Raw genomic sequence first — 16,512 nt, 5'->3', positions numbered from 1 at the left:
ACCTTCCCTTTAACTTTTATACCCTTAATTGTCTGTTTTTCGGTTTGGATTCAGTGTCACTGCTGTAATCAGCATTGTTAACACCCTACACAAGTTTCTCAGCACCAGACAGAAGCCAAAATCAGCAAACAGCTGCTATAAGATGTGCAAAAAAAAAAAAAAAAAAATAAAATGGAAGCTGTAACAATTCTGTAGCGTTGGTTTGTGAAGATTTAAGCCTTGAAGCCATCTTGTTCTTTTAAAGTTACCAGGGAGCAGGAGCTAAAACTGAAAACAATGGAAAGTACTTATTCCAGCTGGCTTGCATCTAAGTCCAAACTCATCCTTGCCTTCTGGCACACCTGTATTTATTTATTTTTTATTCTGAATGGGAACATTATTCACATTTAAACCATCATGATCTGTTCAATAAGATGCACAATTAGCCATTAAGACCAAAAACTCATAAGGAAATATTCACTGAGGTCACAAATAACAAAGAAGAGTTCTTCAAAATAATAAATAGTTAAATAGTAAAATTATTCAAATTGCCTTTCTTTTGCAGCCATATTTGCCTTCTGCTTGGCATTCTAGAGACTGCAGATTTATGAAACTTCTATATCACTACATTTTAAAGAGAAGGTTAATATTTTTAAGGCTGGTAAACTGTGATCTGCAGGTCTGTCTAAGTGCTGGTGAATGGAACAACTAAAAGTTGAGTGACCAACGAATTTTGAATAATAAAAAAGTGATATTGCCATTCAAAATCCAATCAAAGAAGTCTCTGTCCTTAAATTTCCAAGCCGAAGACTTTAGTTCAAAGAAGCTTCAAAGCTGCAACCTGCTGTTTGCAGCCCTCCATCTGAACCCTTGAGAATAACAACACTCCTATATCCCGACTCATTAGACAGGACGACGGCTCCAAATGCCAAGCGGCTTGCAGCAGTGCATCCCACCAGATGACAGATAAAGCAGGAGATAGGTCCCTGTGTAAATTTGCTGGCTGCATGTTGTGATGACATAATTCATTATTCCCTATACGTTTTATTGGGCTGTTATCTAATTCATTCAGATATAATCCAAACACATAAAATGTGATAACACAAAGCTTTGAACTTATGTTGGTGTATTGTGTCTCCCTTCTAAATCTTCCGAGCACAACAGTTACACTTTGTCACAGACGGAAAAAAAACATCACAAATCCTTCCACTGTTTGTTGTGTTGTTTGTGTGTGTGTGTGTGTGTGTGTGTGTGTGTGTGTGTGTGTGTGTGTGTGTGTGTGTGTGTGTGTGTGTGTGTGTGTGTCTGCATGGATGTGATTACATAATACCTTTATATCCCTGTGCCTGCTCTATATTTGGTCTTTATTTTCTGCCAATCATCTGTTTTCACATTTCAACTCTCTAATTAATTTTGATATATTCAGCCTGACACAATTAGGGTCACACAAACAGATCATATTTTGCATGTTTGGAATTTTTAGTGAACGTGGGAATATGTGACCCAGCAGGCAAGGAAGTAGAGGATGAGATTTTTTTTTCCTGCCCTGATAGCAGCAGCAGAGCCTGAAAGCTAAATCACTTTCAAAAGTTAATCTTCTATAAATCCTGGCAGGCAGTCCAAATCTAGGCAGAGAAACTTTTGAAATCAAATGTGGAATTTCAATGATCCTCCTGCACAGACAGACAGACAGTCTGGGATTTAAATAAGCCAGGTACTTCCGTTTTTTTTAAAAAAGCAGCATCTGCGCTTGTTCAGGTAACATTAAATATTATGTTTAAAAGGAACTCTGTCAGAGTCACGATGTCAACTTTGAGACTGAGACTTTAGGTAAAAGGGAGAGTGCCAAAAGCATTAATGAAGTTGTGAGGGTAACTACAGTTCAGCTGGTCAGTCACTGGAGTGCTTATGAGTCTGAGATGTGTTTCTAACTTAGCAGCCTTCTTTGTTCTCAGCAGGACAGCAGATGCTTTGTGTTATGGACTGTGAGCTTTCAGTGATCACTGAGACTGAATCAGGGATCCTGCACACATCCAAACATTACTTTGCAGGCAAACAGGAAGTTCCTTCTCTCTCTTAAAAATAACTAAAAGAAAAAATACATTTTAATAAAAACCCTGGATAGTAACCTTTTTTTTCCTTCTTCTTCTTCTTAGTCGGCTTATCTGCATTGAAATTTCATTGCCCGGGTCGATCCAGAGGCAGGTTGTCTTTCTTCACTGCTGGTTGTAGTTGCATATTTAGCACACACTATTTAGCACAGACTTGAAAGCTGAACTGAACTTCTACGACTGAGGCTAAAAGCAAAGAAAGGTATTTCCCAAAGTGTTATAAGTGTTTATGAAAATGAAAATTTAAACATCTGTACATGAAACGTAGCAAACCACAGATTTCTCAGAGCCCATATTAACCTTTTTTTCACAAGTTTTCCTTTTTTATTTCCTTAATTCTTTAATATTAATTGTTGTTTTAAAGGTATTGTTTGATGTATTGGCATATATATATATATATATATATATATATATATATATATACAACTTTCAAATGGTGTCTATAAATCACCTAATGTACATCACTACATCTTGTCTGAAGTGCTCCTCTCTCTTTAAGACCACCCACCTCAGCTGAATTAAGAATAATGGCAGATTGCAAGACAGTTGCTCATGCAGTATGTGTTTGAGTTGCTCCAAGCCAACCAGTGGGCACAAATGATGCAAGTATGGTATATGGTGATGTCTTAAATAAAGAACGAAAAACCTGGAGTTCAAACAAGGCGTTTCAAGCAGTTTAGGAGCAGCATCTTCTGTGGGAGAGAATAATTCCCTTTAATGTGGACTTTGAGCTTTGCAACTTTGCATACCTTAAAAAGCCTTAAAGCAATGTGAAAACATTTTTTAACTCAAAAGCATAAGAAGTGACCTTTGAAATTTAAAATTTTATCTATCTATCTATCTATCTATCTATCTATCTATCTATCTATCTATCTATCTATCTATCTATCTATCTATCTATCTATCTATCTATCTATCCATCTATCTATCTATCTATCTATCTATCTATCTATCTATCTATCTATCTATTTATTTATTTATTTATTTTAATCGAAATTAAAGTCAAAGCTAATTTAAACTTTCAGTTGTTTTCAAGCTTCTGTTAGTATGTATAAAGAAACTTTCTCTGAGTATTTTGTACTCCTTTGATCCAACCAGGCATTTTTTGTAAGAAATGCCAGATAGCACTCTGCATGTGACCAGTCCCAAGCTGCTGGTTTGTACTGCATGAAATAATTTCAGCTAAGTCATTCTCAAATGAATTCTGCATCATTTATCACAACTCAAAAAAAAATAAAAAAATAAAAAACTTCCTATGACAAAATTAATATCTTTTGTCATGGGCAGGATTTCCATTTATTGTGGCATGCCATCTGAGAATTATAACAACAACCCACTGTGCACTGTCACCTCCTCCTGTACCTTTAATGTGTGTCCAAAAACTGTGTTATTAATAATTAAGAGCAGAGATAAGAAACACTGTAAAAGTTCCAAATAGTATGCCTTTATGTTGCTCCTCTTCATGCAGAAAAGCAGTAAGTTCAGTGTGTCGAAGGTTTGACAGGGACTTGGACATTATATTGTCCACATTATAATCATTTACGATCGCAGAAGTCTCTCCCTCTTGAGATGGAGACAGCAAAGACCTTGACTTTTCTTTTATGGGCATTTAATTTATTGAGCATTTCAAATGTCAGGAAGTACAGGCTGTCGCTACAACGCTGCAGACAGAAGCCTGGCAATCGCACACGGCCCTGCATTGTTAACAATCATTACATAATCAGCCTGATGTGCCCCAGAACAATGTCGTCACACTTGGCCACAGCAGAGGTGAGCAATGAACTGCGACCTGTGATGCCATTAAAATCCAACGCATGGCCAGACCACCCCGACATCCAACGTTTCACAGCAAACTGCAGCATTATCATTACTGCTTGGAAGACTCGTACATCTCATGTTTATTTGGTCATTGCCACCAACACCTTCACTTATTGATTTTATTTAAAAGTAAATGGAACTATCAATAATGATCATGATAATTTACTTTTACATGAACTCATGGGCTTGCAGTGTTGCATCTGGAAACCGGGAGGAAACATTTTCATTTGGTTTATATCACACAGGGGAGAACTGCAGCTACTGCAGAGAGAAGTGTCGGAGTTTTATCTGTGCATTGTCCGCTGCCTTTTACAAGATGAAGTAAATGTTTCTGTCTTTTTCTACTTTACAGTGCATGCAGCTCTTTGTGGCTGCCAGAGAAAAACGTGCGAGCTGGCTTTAATGGACGTTGTTTTCATATGACAGATCAATCTTTATTCTCTCATAAATGTGATGGAAAATTTACTTTTTGGAGGCAGAAGTTAATTCAACAGAAAAAAATCACAACGCTGGCATTTTGTTTTGGCCTAGATCTGAAAATCTGACACTGAGCAATATTCATTGAGCCGTTCAGATTCACAGGGTAGCGTTACGTCACTCTACAAAGGTTAGCCAACCTCCTTCCTCTGTATTACTGCCTTCAACCACAGATAATGCTGCATTCACTGTACCTCAGAGGTGGGAAGTTGAAATTCTTCTGTTCTTTTTGCCTTGCTATTGTCATGAAATCTCATTATTATTATTTTTTATTTCAAATATCTAAATAAAATAGTGAGCCGCTAATATTCTTCCAGTACTTTGTTGAGTGTTTTGTGCTTTGATAAGAAATTCTGCAACTCAGCATGACAGATTTTTTCATAACCTACATTTTCCATGGAAAAATATGAAGTTTAACGTGTTTTTATTTTTTATTTTATTTAAAATTAATTTGGCAGGGAGAATATGTTAAAACAATGTTATAAAAAACATGCAACCTTTGTTTCTACGCAGGCATTTGCAGTCCTTGTCCATGGATAAGGACAAGATTAGGTTCAGATGGTGAAAAATTTATTGTTAGGGTTGGAAAAATGTACGTTGTCATAAACTATGACGATTTATACTCACTGGTTGTTGTTTTTTTGGGGTTTTTTTTTTTTTTTGTATTTTTTTGCGTTTGACACATGACATGCAATCAGATGGTGACTAAACGAGGGATCAGTATCCTGCCAACTGCCCTGGTCTAACTGCAGATATGGAAAATATAAGTATTTAAGAACAAAATCGCAAGTCAAACACTTGTGAGTTTGGCGTGTGGTCTGAGCTTTCGCTCATACTGTCATTAAGTGTTCCAAGAGTTACTGAGTATTACTACTAACCTCAAAAGAAGCTGATCCTGAGTAAAAGAGGGGCACAGTGGCGTGGAGTGAGCCATTCGACACCCCTAAAATGATCTACTTGGTAAGAGGTGCAAATTAAAGGAGAAAGGAGATTTTGCAGCATCTGTGTTATTTTGAATTAAGCAGAGGACAGACAATTCATAAAGACCTCAGTAAATGTTGCCAGCTTGTGAAGAAAAGGTCATATTATGCTTTATTTAAAGAAAAGAATGTATTGTGGCTAATGCTGTTAAATAATGTTTTTTTCTTTCTTTCTGTACTGAATTTCTACATAACTGAACAGTGGAAACCATGAGTCATTTGATGAAAGTGGAAACAATTTTTCTCGTCTCCAAATTTCAGAATTGATACCCTTACTTACACCACATTCATTTGAATGCAGGCAACTGTAATTTCACTTTCATTTGCAAATTTGTGCAGTTACACCACTGAGTAAATTTCATGGCTTAAAAAAACAGGTGAGTCACTAAATGGTCAAACTAACAGAATATAAAATTATAAACAGAATATAACACATTTATAATTCATATATAATACACAATACATTTCAGTCAGAGCAATTTATCAACAAATAGTCCTTATTTCTATACGGTTGTGTTCACGGACATTCCTGCCCTCCTATGTGCACACATGAAAAGCAGAAGACAGGAAAAGCAGCAGCAGCAAAGCCACTATAGGAAAAGAACGGAGCAAGCATTAATGGCTGACATGACCCTGATGAAGTCAGATGCATCATGAAAAACACAAGCTGGGTTGCAAAGAAACTTGCAGGGGAGGTGGCTGAGGTAAGCAGGGTTCACTTAAACAGTGCACCCTGTTTATAATTTGCTGTTTCAAAGCTCACATCAGCGGAGATTCCAGCTGAATAAAACTCATGATGCTTAATCAAAGTCATAGTAGTCATACTGTAGTCATACTGATGCAAATTACTAGAAATAGCACAACCATTATCGTAAATAACAAAGGCAAAGTCGGCATAAAAAGACTTTTTGGCTGAACATGTTTATTGCTGCATTTTTCACTGTGGTCTGCACATTTTCTTCATTCTTTTCCACTTTTAGTGTTAGCTATACACAGTGTCCACTTCAAATAGTGATCCTAACTGCAGTTGTTCTCTAGATATTTTATGTAGAAATATACAGTTTATTATAAGATTTTTACATTATGTTTGATTGAAATGTGTGGTGTTATAATTCAACAATTTGTGCTGCATATTATACTGCCATGTGGTTTTTAAACTTCTGCTCCATGTTCCCCTTTTTGACTTTGATCCCCTGCACCTTTCAAAGTCTCTACCTGGCCATGAACCCAAACAAATTTTATAATGCCTCAAACCACACGTGCTGTCAGCATGCTCGACAGGATTAGAACAGAGACCTTGAGCCTGTTGGCCCTCACCCTTAAGGTTTGTGCTACTTCCATTATGATCTGAGCAGCTGCCAGAGAGCTCCCTCTGTATTTTACCCTGCCACAGATTTAACAATAGCCACGAAAGTTTTCTTCTGCAGCACAGTATGAAATAGGTTATGACAATAAAAATTTGACAATCCACTTGGAGTTCTATCAAGACACGAAATAGAGGAGGTCATGCTTCAGAAATCCAGAGATGCTTTACAAGTCAGGAGACTGAGCCTCATGCTGTTAGCTTCATATTGATCCTCGAAGCTAAAGAAAAAGGAATATGATCCAGTGGAAATGTTCCTAGTTTGATTTTGACCACACAAAGAGCACACATTCACCCACATCGTTACAGTACATTGCTAGATATTCTTCTGTTTCTGTTTGCATCTTATCAAGCAGCACTAAAGTGAAAAAAGAAAAAAAGAAGAAATGCTTTGTGCACAACAGATGAAAAAAATGTTTTTCACCACATCAAACAAACCACTGCATGCCAGGAGAAAAGAATGTCAGTATCTCCTAAACATGGCAGCCAAATAACAGAATAACCTCAAAGTGTGTGGGTCTACTGCACAATAAAGATTCATTGTACAAAGAGAGACGCAACAATGAGACAGAGAGACACAGATGGGAGATGGCAGAAGTAAAACCTTAGCTAAGAGTGGGAAGAAGGGAGATGGAAGAAGAGGGATGCAAAGTTGCAAGTGTCAATGTTGCGGTGGGTTGATGTATTATGTGATGAAACAAAAGCAAACAACTGGCACATTAAAATACATACATCGAATAGTTGGTATTTTTACTCGTTGTCAAACAACAGACTCGTTTTTCTGCATGACCTTTATATACTAAACATACAGTAAGTTGTTTCCTGAAATCTGAGGGAAGTTAAACAATCTTCACACTTAAAGTTACTGGTAACAACCAAAAAAAAAAAAAAAAAAAAAAAAAAATGAGTGAAAAAAGTTTTCAGTGGTAAAACTCAATAAATAAGGCTTTAGTCATGTAAAAGTGTCCCAGCGATCCTGTAGATGTGATGGGCAACTCTAAGTAGTTAAGATTCACTTATGAACCATGACATTTAACTTCCCTCCTAATATTGTTTATCAGATAGATGTTTGTTGCAACAACAGCTCTGTCAAGGTTTGGAAAGGTGCACTCCAGGGGCATCCAGCCATTTTGGAATCTGAATATTTTGGAAGCTTGGTTAAGAAGCTTGCTCAGTCTCCTGCCAGGAGCTCCTGATGTCTGGGAATCTCTCTGCCACGACAAGGTGTGCTTATTTAAAGTTAGACTGATGAGGTTTGACAGCATAACAGGGCATTGTATTAAAATGATCAATATTAGGCCTCTTGTTGGTGGTTTTATGATTGCAGCTGATTGGTTTAAGTAAAAATAACAGCAAAATGAGGCATAATTTGTAATAATGTTTGACTAAATCAGCTGGATCTGGGCCCATTACTTACACACAGTCATGAATATGGCAGAATTTTTCACACAAAACTAAATAACAGAGTTATTCCCAAATACTTTATATTTCTCTCTTCTTCTCCTTTTTATTACACTAGTTTTTTGGATTTAGACTTGCCTTGACAAAGTTTGGAAAGATCATCTCTAAAGTTTTATTCACACCCTAACAGAATTGAAGTGGTTTGAGTTGAATAGATAATGCTCACACAACATAAATCAATAGAAATGTCTTTTCCCATTTACTTTGCATCAACTACTGATCTCAGCAGTTTACACGAGAACTATTTCCTGCAGAGTTAAATATAATTCATGCTCATATTAGTGTGAAGGCACATATCTATAAAGCATGTATTATAGTTTTCGTAGAAAAACAAGAAAACATGACTAAATGTGAGTCAAAGATCCTTTAGATATTGAATGTGTTGCAAGTGCTTTTTTAAAAAAGTGTATGACTATTAATTCTATGACTATTAAACATTTCTTGCATTCATCTTCAATGAGCTTTTAACAACAGTATATAAACTAAATGCTTATAACTGCTCTGCAGCTTTCATATACCATCTTCTTTTTATTTGGTTCAACATTGTGGGTTTTCAGAGAGCTACACTGTAAAAGGAAGCAGTTCAGGGAACAATTATTATCTTTATGCTTTTTATTTTTTACATGTACTATGAAAAGTAAAGTGTTCATAAGAGGGCTGTAAAGAAAATGGGATTATCTCTTGGACCTGTTTTTGCATAAACAGTGAATTGTAGAATTTATAGTTTCATCTGACATTTGTTCAAAAAACCAGAACAGTAAAACTCTTTAAAAAGAAGACCCTTTTGTTATAATAATAATAATAATAATAATAATAATAATAATAATAATCTGACCCTGCTGCAATGCCAGGACACCTGACATCACTGCTACGATCCTTAAAAATGGTGCCGTTTTCAGTGGCAGTGCAATTTCCCACCCCAACATATTGCTTTATTGTCATTTCATGTAAAACTGCCTAACCCCTCCCATTACTAAGTGCCATTACAGGACGCCCACACCCGTACAAAGTGTGCTTTTCCATTCAAATCTCAAAAGCTTTGATCAGTTTCCCATCTTTTCTTTCTTCCTCTTGGTGAAAAGCATTATCGACTCAAAATTCTTTGCTTCCCCGTCACGCTTGAATAGAAGTCATTGTAATGAAAAACAGAAGAACTCCATTTACTCCATACCTGCTTGGCTGGGAACACATATGCCCTACATGTTATTATTTTTTTTCCTTTTTTTTGGAAAAGAGAATAACACTGGAATAACTTTCATACTTAAAAGACGTGTCTTCCCCATGAAAGTATTATTTATAACCTTACTGTTGGCTTTGTCATCATCCGTACTAGTCTGAGTGTCATTTCAGAGAAAAATGGTGACAGTCATTTTAAAAATAAACATGATCATCGCTCACTGTCCTTGTCCCTTTTAAAATGAGTCTTTATAGAGATGTGCATGTTTAGTAAGTATTCTCACTAAACTTAGTGTAATATATCTAATCTATATAAATAATGGATTACTTCCTCCCTTCAAGTTGAGAATCAATTAGTGAGCAAAGCCTTGAAAACTAGATCTGTATATCCATCTGATGCACCAGAGGAAATAGATTCTATCTGCTGGTTTCAAAGAGCTTTTATAGATAAAGTGGATGCATTGCTGGAATAAAGGGATTGAAGTTGGATTGTAGAAGCCCACAGATGGCTCAGCACTCAAAACTGCATGGTTTCTTCAGCTTTCACATATTCTGTACAAGAATTTTAATTACTGTTGCATCTAGTCAAGGAGCACATTGGGATTTTAAGTGTTTGTATAGCAAGCTTTGTGAATTACAGAAAATCTCAAATGTGCATGACAGAATATACAAGGATTATAAGTCGTTATCAGGCAGACATTTTTTTCTTTTTCCTTTGTAGCTGGTATTGTGAATAAATAAAGTTGTAGAGAGGCACGTCAACTCAACTTACTTCAAGTAAAAGGTAAAATATAAATACAGCAAGTGTAGGAGATGTCCAGTAAAAGATGTTTCTGTAAAAGAAATGCTACTCAGATAAAGCACTGAACAAGAGTAAAGAGGTTTACATTCACTAGTCCACTGCCTATATTCACTGCTGCTGCAGGTATAATTGCACAACAATTGACAGGACTTGCTACTGAGTCACATTTCTCCTTCTGTGTGGGTACTATTTTTTTCCTGACAAAGTGGATACAACAGAACCCTCTTGTAAGAGGTCTAAGCTGTAAATCTAAGTCGTATCAATAGCAGAACTTAATCTGGTTTTATGGTGGCTTTAACTCCATCTGCTCCACCATTGCGGCTATAAAAGAAAATATATGGGCTACATGACCCCAAATGTTTTCCACAAACCCACCAGACAACACAATTAATGGTCAACCCCAGCGCAAGAGCGAATAACATGACGCCAAAATGAGTCGGGCGCAAAGCTGAGGATAAAAACAAAAGTATAATCCCTCCGCTGCTAACGGTGTCACTCAAGGATTATCGTGCCAAGGAAAATGATTAAATAAATAAATATATAGCCCACAAAAAACATGCGGGTGAATTAAAAGATGTGGGCAGCGTGGCATGCGTCCAGTCATACCCTAAACATTGTTACAATTATGGGATGTTTGTGCTCCAGTGAGGGAGTCCTGTCAGGAAAAACGGCAACTCTAATCTCAACTTCAGATACCCAGATAGCAGCTGATTTGAGCCTTCCGGACCTGGAGCCGGGTAAATTGAAAAGGTAAAAGCTTGAGGCGGTAGATCGGGAGATAGCCTACAGTATTTTTCTGAGACGGGGGGAGTGACCTGCTACATTATTGGGAAAGAGTCTCAACGGCTCTCCGATAACTGAATCTCTTGGTAGCGAATCAGACAGTGATGGGGACTTCTCGTGGAGGGCGCTCTGATCGGATGGGGTTTAACAATTAGTCCACAACAGAAAACGGACAACAAAATGCAAAAACACACACCAGAATGGTTAATTTCTCACCTGTGTGTCCAGATGTAAACCATCCAGGAAGGATAATCCAAACTGGGATTGAAGCGACACTTCTAAACAAAGTATAATTAATGACAATCTCGAGCTCCGCTCCGGTCAAATCCACCGCTGGTGTGGTGTAATTTCCTATGTGGACAGAGAGGGACGTCCAAGGGAGAAGTTTGCACGAACAGGCAGCCAAAGAGCAGGTTGTTAATCCTTTCCAAAAATATCGCAAGTATATAGTACAGAGCCGAGAAAGATAAGAGGGGAGAGAAGGAAAGAAGAGGGTGTAGAGTTCAGCACCACGGCCGAGTGGACAGCTCCGACGGCGCAGCGATCTCACCTCGGCTGCTCTCGGGTCTCGTGTGAGCCACCGAGGCAGGAGCCACCAGCCCCAACCTCACCCACTGGTTCAGTCCCGGCCGGATTTACATACAATCACAAGAAGGGGAGGGAGCGGAGCAAAGCACGAGCCAATCACAAATACCCCGTAGTAGGCAGAGTAGGCAACAAAGCGAGGTCGGGCTGATAGACGGAATGTGGAGTCGGTTCAATCCACCCGTGCCAAGAGAAACTGTCCTTGACTAAGAATGGAGGGAAAGGGAAGTGGCAGAGTCAGAAAGGGTTTCTTTATAGCGTCCTTGTTCACTCACTCTCTTACACACATACATATTGTATGTACACACAGATGCACTGGCATGTAGCTACCCCAGTGATGGAATGTTGAACAGAAAAGGGTGCTCCCTTTGCTTTATTTATTCAGCTTTACTTTAAGATTTACTGGTACTCTGTGACCTTCTGGTGAATAACTGCAGCAATTTCACAAAAAACTTATTTTAGTCATTTGTTTCGTTTTACAGACCATCTTAATCAATAAAAGGTAGCCAAATAGACATGTGCTTCTGAATTGTGAGACAAGTGATGAACTTTACAGTAAGTTTAAGGCACTTTAATGATCCTCTTCTTGTTATATGTATTGATTTGTTTTACATTTCACAATCTTAAGTCTCGTCAGTCACTTTGCTTCAGAGAGCATACAACATGTGCTTTAATACAGATTAAATTATTCAACAGGACAAAACGGCCATTTAAATTCAAGGCCCGATTTATAGGATACAAGCATTTTTGTGCAACTGGAATCCGATGCAGCAAGTGAAGTGTACGTGATTATATCTCTTAGAAGAAGTCTGGCTATTCAACAGTAATAGTACCACAAAAAGTTTAGAAATAAAACCAAATAGATCAAAAGAGTGATCTGAAGCTGCTTCTTGTTATGAAATATTTCATTAACTGATGATACTGGGATTTTTACACACAACCATGTCTAAGGTTTATAGAGAATGGTATGCAAAAGAGAAAAAGTCCAGTGAACAGCAGTTGTCTGGACAAAAGTGTCAAGTTGACATCAGAGGTCAGAGGACAATGGGCTGACTGGATGGAGAAAAGAGAAGGGCAATAATAACATGAAACACCACAACCAGGTGTGTAGAAAAGCATCTCTGAACACACAACATGTCCAACCTTAGAGAAGATGGGCCACAGTAGCAGAAGACCACACCAGATGCCACACCTGTCAGCTAAGAACAAGAAACAGCAACTACAATTCGCACAGTCTCACCAAAGCTGGACAACAGAACATGAAAAACTGTTGCCTGGTCTGATGTCTCTCCATTTCAGCTGCGGCATTCAGATGCTAAGGTCAGGATTTAGTCGAAACAACTTGAAGATGTGGATCCATTTTTACTTGATCAACCGCTCAGGTTGTGAATTACTTGTTTGGTACACTTTGGGCCCCTTAGAATAAATTACTCTTGTTTGAAACACCACAGCCTACCTGGGTATTGTTGCTGACCATGTCCATCCCTTATGACCACAGTGATCCATCTTCTGATAGCCACTTCCAACAGGATAGTGCACCATGTCACAAAGCTCACAAATCACCAAGTGGTTTCTTTTACATGACAATGAGTTCACCGAACTCCAATGGCCTCCACAGTCACCAGATCTCCATCCAATAGAGCACCTCAGGGATGTGGTGGAACGAGAGATTCTCATCATGGATGTGCAGCTGAAAAACCTGCATGACTGTGTGATACTATCACGTTTATATAGACCAAAATCTCTGAGGAATGTTTTCAGTATTTCTTGTTGCATCTATGACACAAAGAATAAATGCAGATCTGAGGCACCAGTCTACCAATAAGCAATTAGCTGAGTTTTTCTAAAAAGCCTGAACAGAGTCTGAAAAGAGATTTAACCAACACAAAACATAGAAGCCTTTGTGGTGTTTACAACAGTCTTAAAATAGTAGAGGAAAATGTGCAAATCAGTGTCAAAAGGCTTGATAAAAGAAGGACATTCATACTAACTTGAGCTCATTATCCTCCAGGGCCATTGTACTGTGCAGTAGGACTACAGTCTACTTCAAGTTTCCAGAAGTACAAGATATCAAAAGCTCATGACCTTGGTCAAAGAAAAGAAGGCTGAGGCATGACCACTACTAGAGTGAATTGGTTAACAGAATTTGATGGTTTTATGAACAGTTGGAATAAAAGTGACGTCCGATACAGCAATTAAACAATGGATCACCAGTGGATCCATCATTAGGTGGAATCCTGGTGGCTAAGGCAGCCTGGTATAGTCTGCTGATTTCAAGGATAAGACAAGTAAACATGTTCCAGCTGAGAAAGATGCTGGAATATACTTACAGATTATATGTGATAATTTCATGCAGTGGAAGGCCCAAATACAGGAGACAGTCAGGTAAAACTCACAAAGTCCAGCAAACAATCCAAGAGATCCTAAATCAACTAGTCAAAATCAGTTGTTCTTCAATGTAGATACTTTTACAGAACAATAATGTGGCATTCAAAGTCAGCATGTTGAGGGGTGAGTGGAAGTCTGGTGGTTAGATAGGGGGGCTTGGGACTGGAGGACCTGGATTCTACTACACATGGGTAAAATGTGTAGCCCAATTTCCTTATCGGGATTAAGAAAATAAAATGTATTATTAAGGAAATTGTGCATGTAACAACATCAGAGAATATTTGTTTAAATATCAGAGCTATAACACTATAAGTGAGCTAGATACAGGAAAAGTTGCAGGCGTCTTGGTATATACAACTCGAAAGACAAAAGTATATTGTTCAAAAGTTATTAGGAAAAATCAAAACTATCAAAAGTTGATAAAAAAAACAGTTAACATCAGAACATCTTAAACTTTATCATCTAATCCATGAAATTTTTTCACACAAACTTAAAGAACAATGTCACACGATCTGCTTACTGTAAGTTCTCTTATCACACAGGATCTGCATCATGTCAGACTTGACACTGACTCTCGTGTAGAAACAGGTGCTTACCTGCATCACTGAATGGATGGATGGATTGATGGATGGATGGATGGATGGATGGACGGATGGATGGATGCTTATTTTTCTGCCACTGTAATATTATTATGGCAATTCTACAATAGTACAAACGTCAATACTTGAGGCTCATTTAATGTTGTCAAATGAATATTTTCATTATATTAAACTGCCAGAGAAAGACTGTCGGCAGTTCTATAGACCTTGGAAATTAAATTTGATTGAATGAAAAAAAAAAACAACTGTATCAATATCAGAGAAGAAAATATTCAAAATGAAGAAACTTTTTCAGGGAAGACCAGTAATACAATTGGTGGTCTATTTCAGGAGATTTAATAAGCCTGGTGTCCTTGGGAATTCAGTGCTTCAATGGCTCATTTTGTGTATGTGTGTGTGTGCGTGTGTGTGAGTGAACTTCATGGGAATGATTCAAACATTTACTTAAAATGTTTTCTCACCAGAACACCGTAGAGGCCACGTTTCTTAGTCAGAGAAAATGTAGGCTTTTAGGGCCTGGCTTATGGTCAGAGAGACTTTTCATGCCTGTAATTTATGATTATTACTCAAAATTGTAAAAACTTTCGAACTTTTAACAACAATGGTACAAAGACCCTGGACAAGATAATGGACACATTTAAACAAAAATAGCCCATAAAGGCCTCTATATATTATAAAGACTAACAGTCTTGGTGAGTAAAATGTCCTCCATCACACCCTGTACCAGCTGCATACTGTGGGGACGATGAGAAATCCAGTGGAGTAATATATTGTTGTTTTCCTCACCTAATATGCTAAGACAATGAACAGTCTCAGTGTACATTACGAATGCACTTGTTGGGAAAACCCATGAGAGATGAAACTCCTAACATATTTGGCATGTAAATCTAACTCCATAACACAGAGCAGGACTATAAGTAGTGTAAGAGGCTACCAGTATTTACAGTATTTTGCACTGAATACATGATGAAGACATGCCAGGCTTAAGTTTGGAGGTGGTCAGCTGACAGATATACTGTGGAAGGATTTTTATTTTCATTCCAATTGTTATTCTTTTAGAATTTTCCCAAAATAATGTCCTATCACTGTCCTCGTGAGCTCTTTGACTCCAGGTCTTACTTCCAGGTTTGCCTCTGCTTCTCAGTATTAAGAACAGAACACCCCATGAGAGTGTAACAGGTGACACTGATGGATGTGTCTCCTTTTGGAAAAAAAAAGTAGGTATATGGTCCTCAAAATCAGTTAACAGAGTTTTTTTTTTAAATTTGTGTAATGCAGTCCTTATCTCAAAGAATCCAAAAAGGTAATTTATTTCCAAGTACTATATTTTTGTGATATTTAATCAAAAGTTATGAGGATCCCATTTTCAAAGAGGTAGTGTGTGAGATTTTTTTTTTTTTTTTTAGCCTATATTATTGGTTCCTGCTAGATCGTCTCAGTTAATGGTTCCATTTCAAGAGAGAAATTGGCAACAGAGATGGCAGACATCCCTGCCTACACCGTCTCAAAACCTCAAAGTTCCCACATCTTATTCCACTGGGGATGACTGCTACTACTGGGTGGTTATGAAGAACCTTCACCTATTTTAACAATAGTGGGTATCAAGGCCAAATTGTTCCAGAGTAAAACACAAAAAGGGCCATTCAAAATGATCAAAGGTCGACTGTGCATCAATGAGTGAAAACTGTTACATTTAGTTTTTGAGGGATGGATGATGAGTTGGCTTACTGGAGCAGTAGGCCAGCATCAAATAAATAATTAAGTATGGTTAGATAAGGAACAGCCAACAAAACACTATGTTCTTTATAATATTTGCAAGAAAACCCATCAGGGCCTGGTCAGTGGTGTCCCCAAAAATGTTTCAAAGGGGTGGCCAGATAGGGCCAGTGAAAATTTTAGGGCGGCACACCAAATTGGTCCTCCTTGCGGTAAATTAGGTAGATTTCAGCCTGTGGCTGAACACTGCATGCCGCTTCACTCTTTTTCATCA

At 37.8% G+C, this 16,512-nt stretch overlaps 1 protein-coding gene across 2 annotated transcripts in view; it reads right to left on the bottom strand.

The window, feature by feature from the left end:
* fstl5 (follistatin-like 5) overlaps window positions 1-11,587 on the bottom strand; it is a 198,387-nt gene extending 186,800 nt beyond the window's left edge. Inside the window, exon 1 of one of the 2 annotated variants that reach the window (XM_041990335.1) lies at window positions 11,167-11,587. In XM_041990335.1, coding sequence (XP_041846269.1) covers window positions 11,167-11,189 — 23 coding nt within the window. In that variant the 5' untranslated portion in view covers window positions 11,190-11,587. The remainder of the gene's footprint in view (window positions 1-11,166) is intronic. The other variant, XM_041990334.1, reaches the window with a different exon arrangement.
* Window positions 11,588-16,512: the final 4,925 nt, after the last annotated feature.

This window comes from Melanotaenia boesemani, chromosome 7 (genome assembly GCF_017639745.1).
Source record: "Melanotaenia boesemani isolate fMelBoe1 chromosome 7, fMelBoe1.pri, whole genome shotgun sequence".
In the NCBI taxonomy this organism is placed as follows: domain Eukaryota; kingdom Metazoa; phylum Chordata; class Actinopteri; order Atheriniformes; family Melanotaeniidae; genus Melanotaenia; species Melanotaenia boesemani.
The sequence above is the reverse complement of the archived record's forward strand: the minus strand, read 5'-3'. Positions and strand labels throughout refer to the sequence as shown.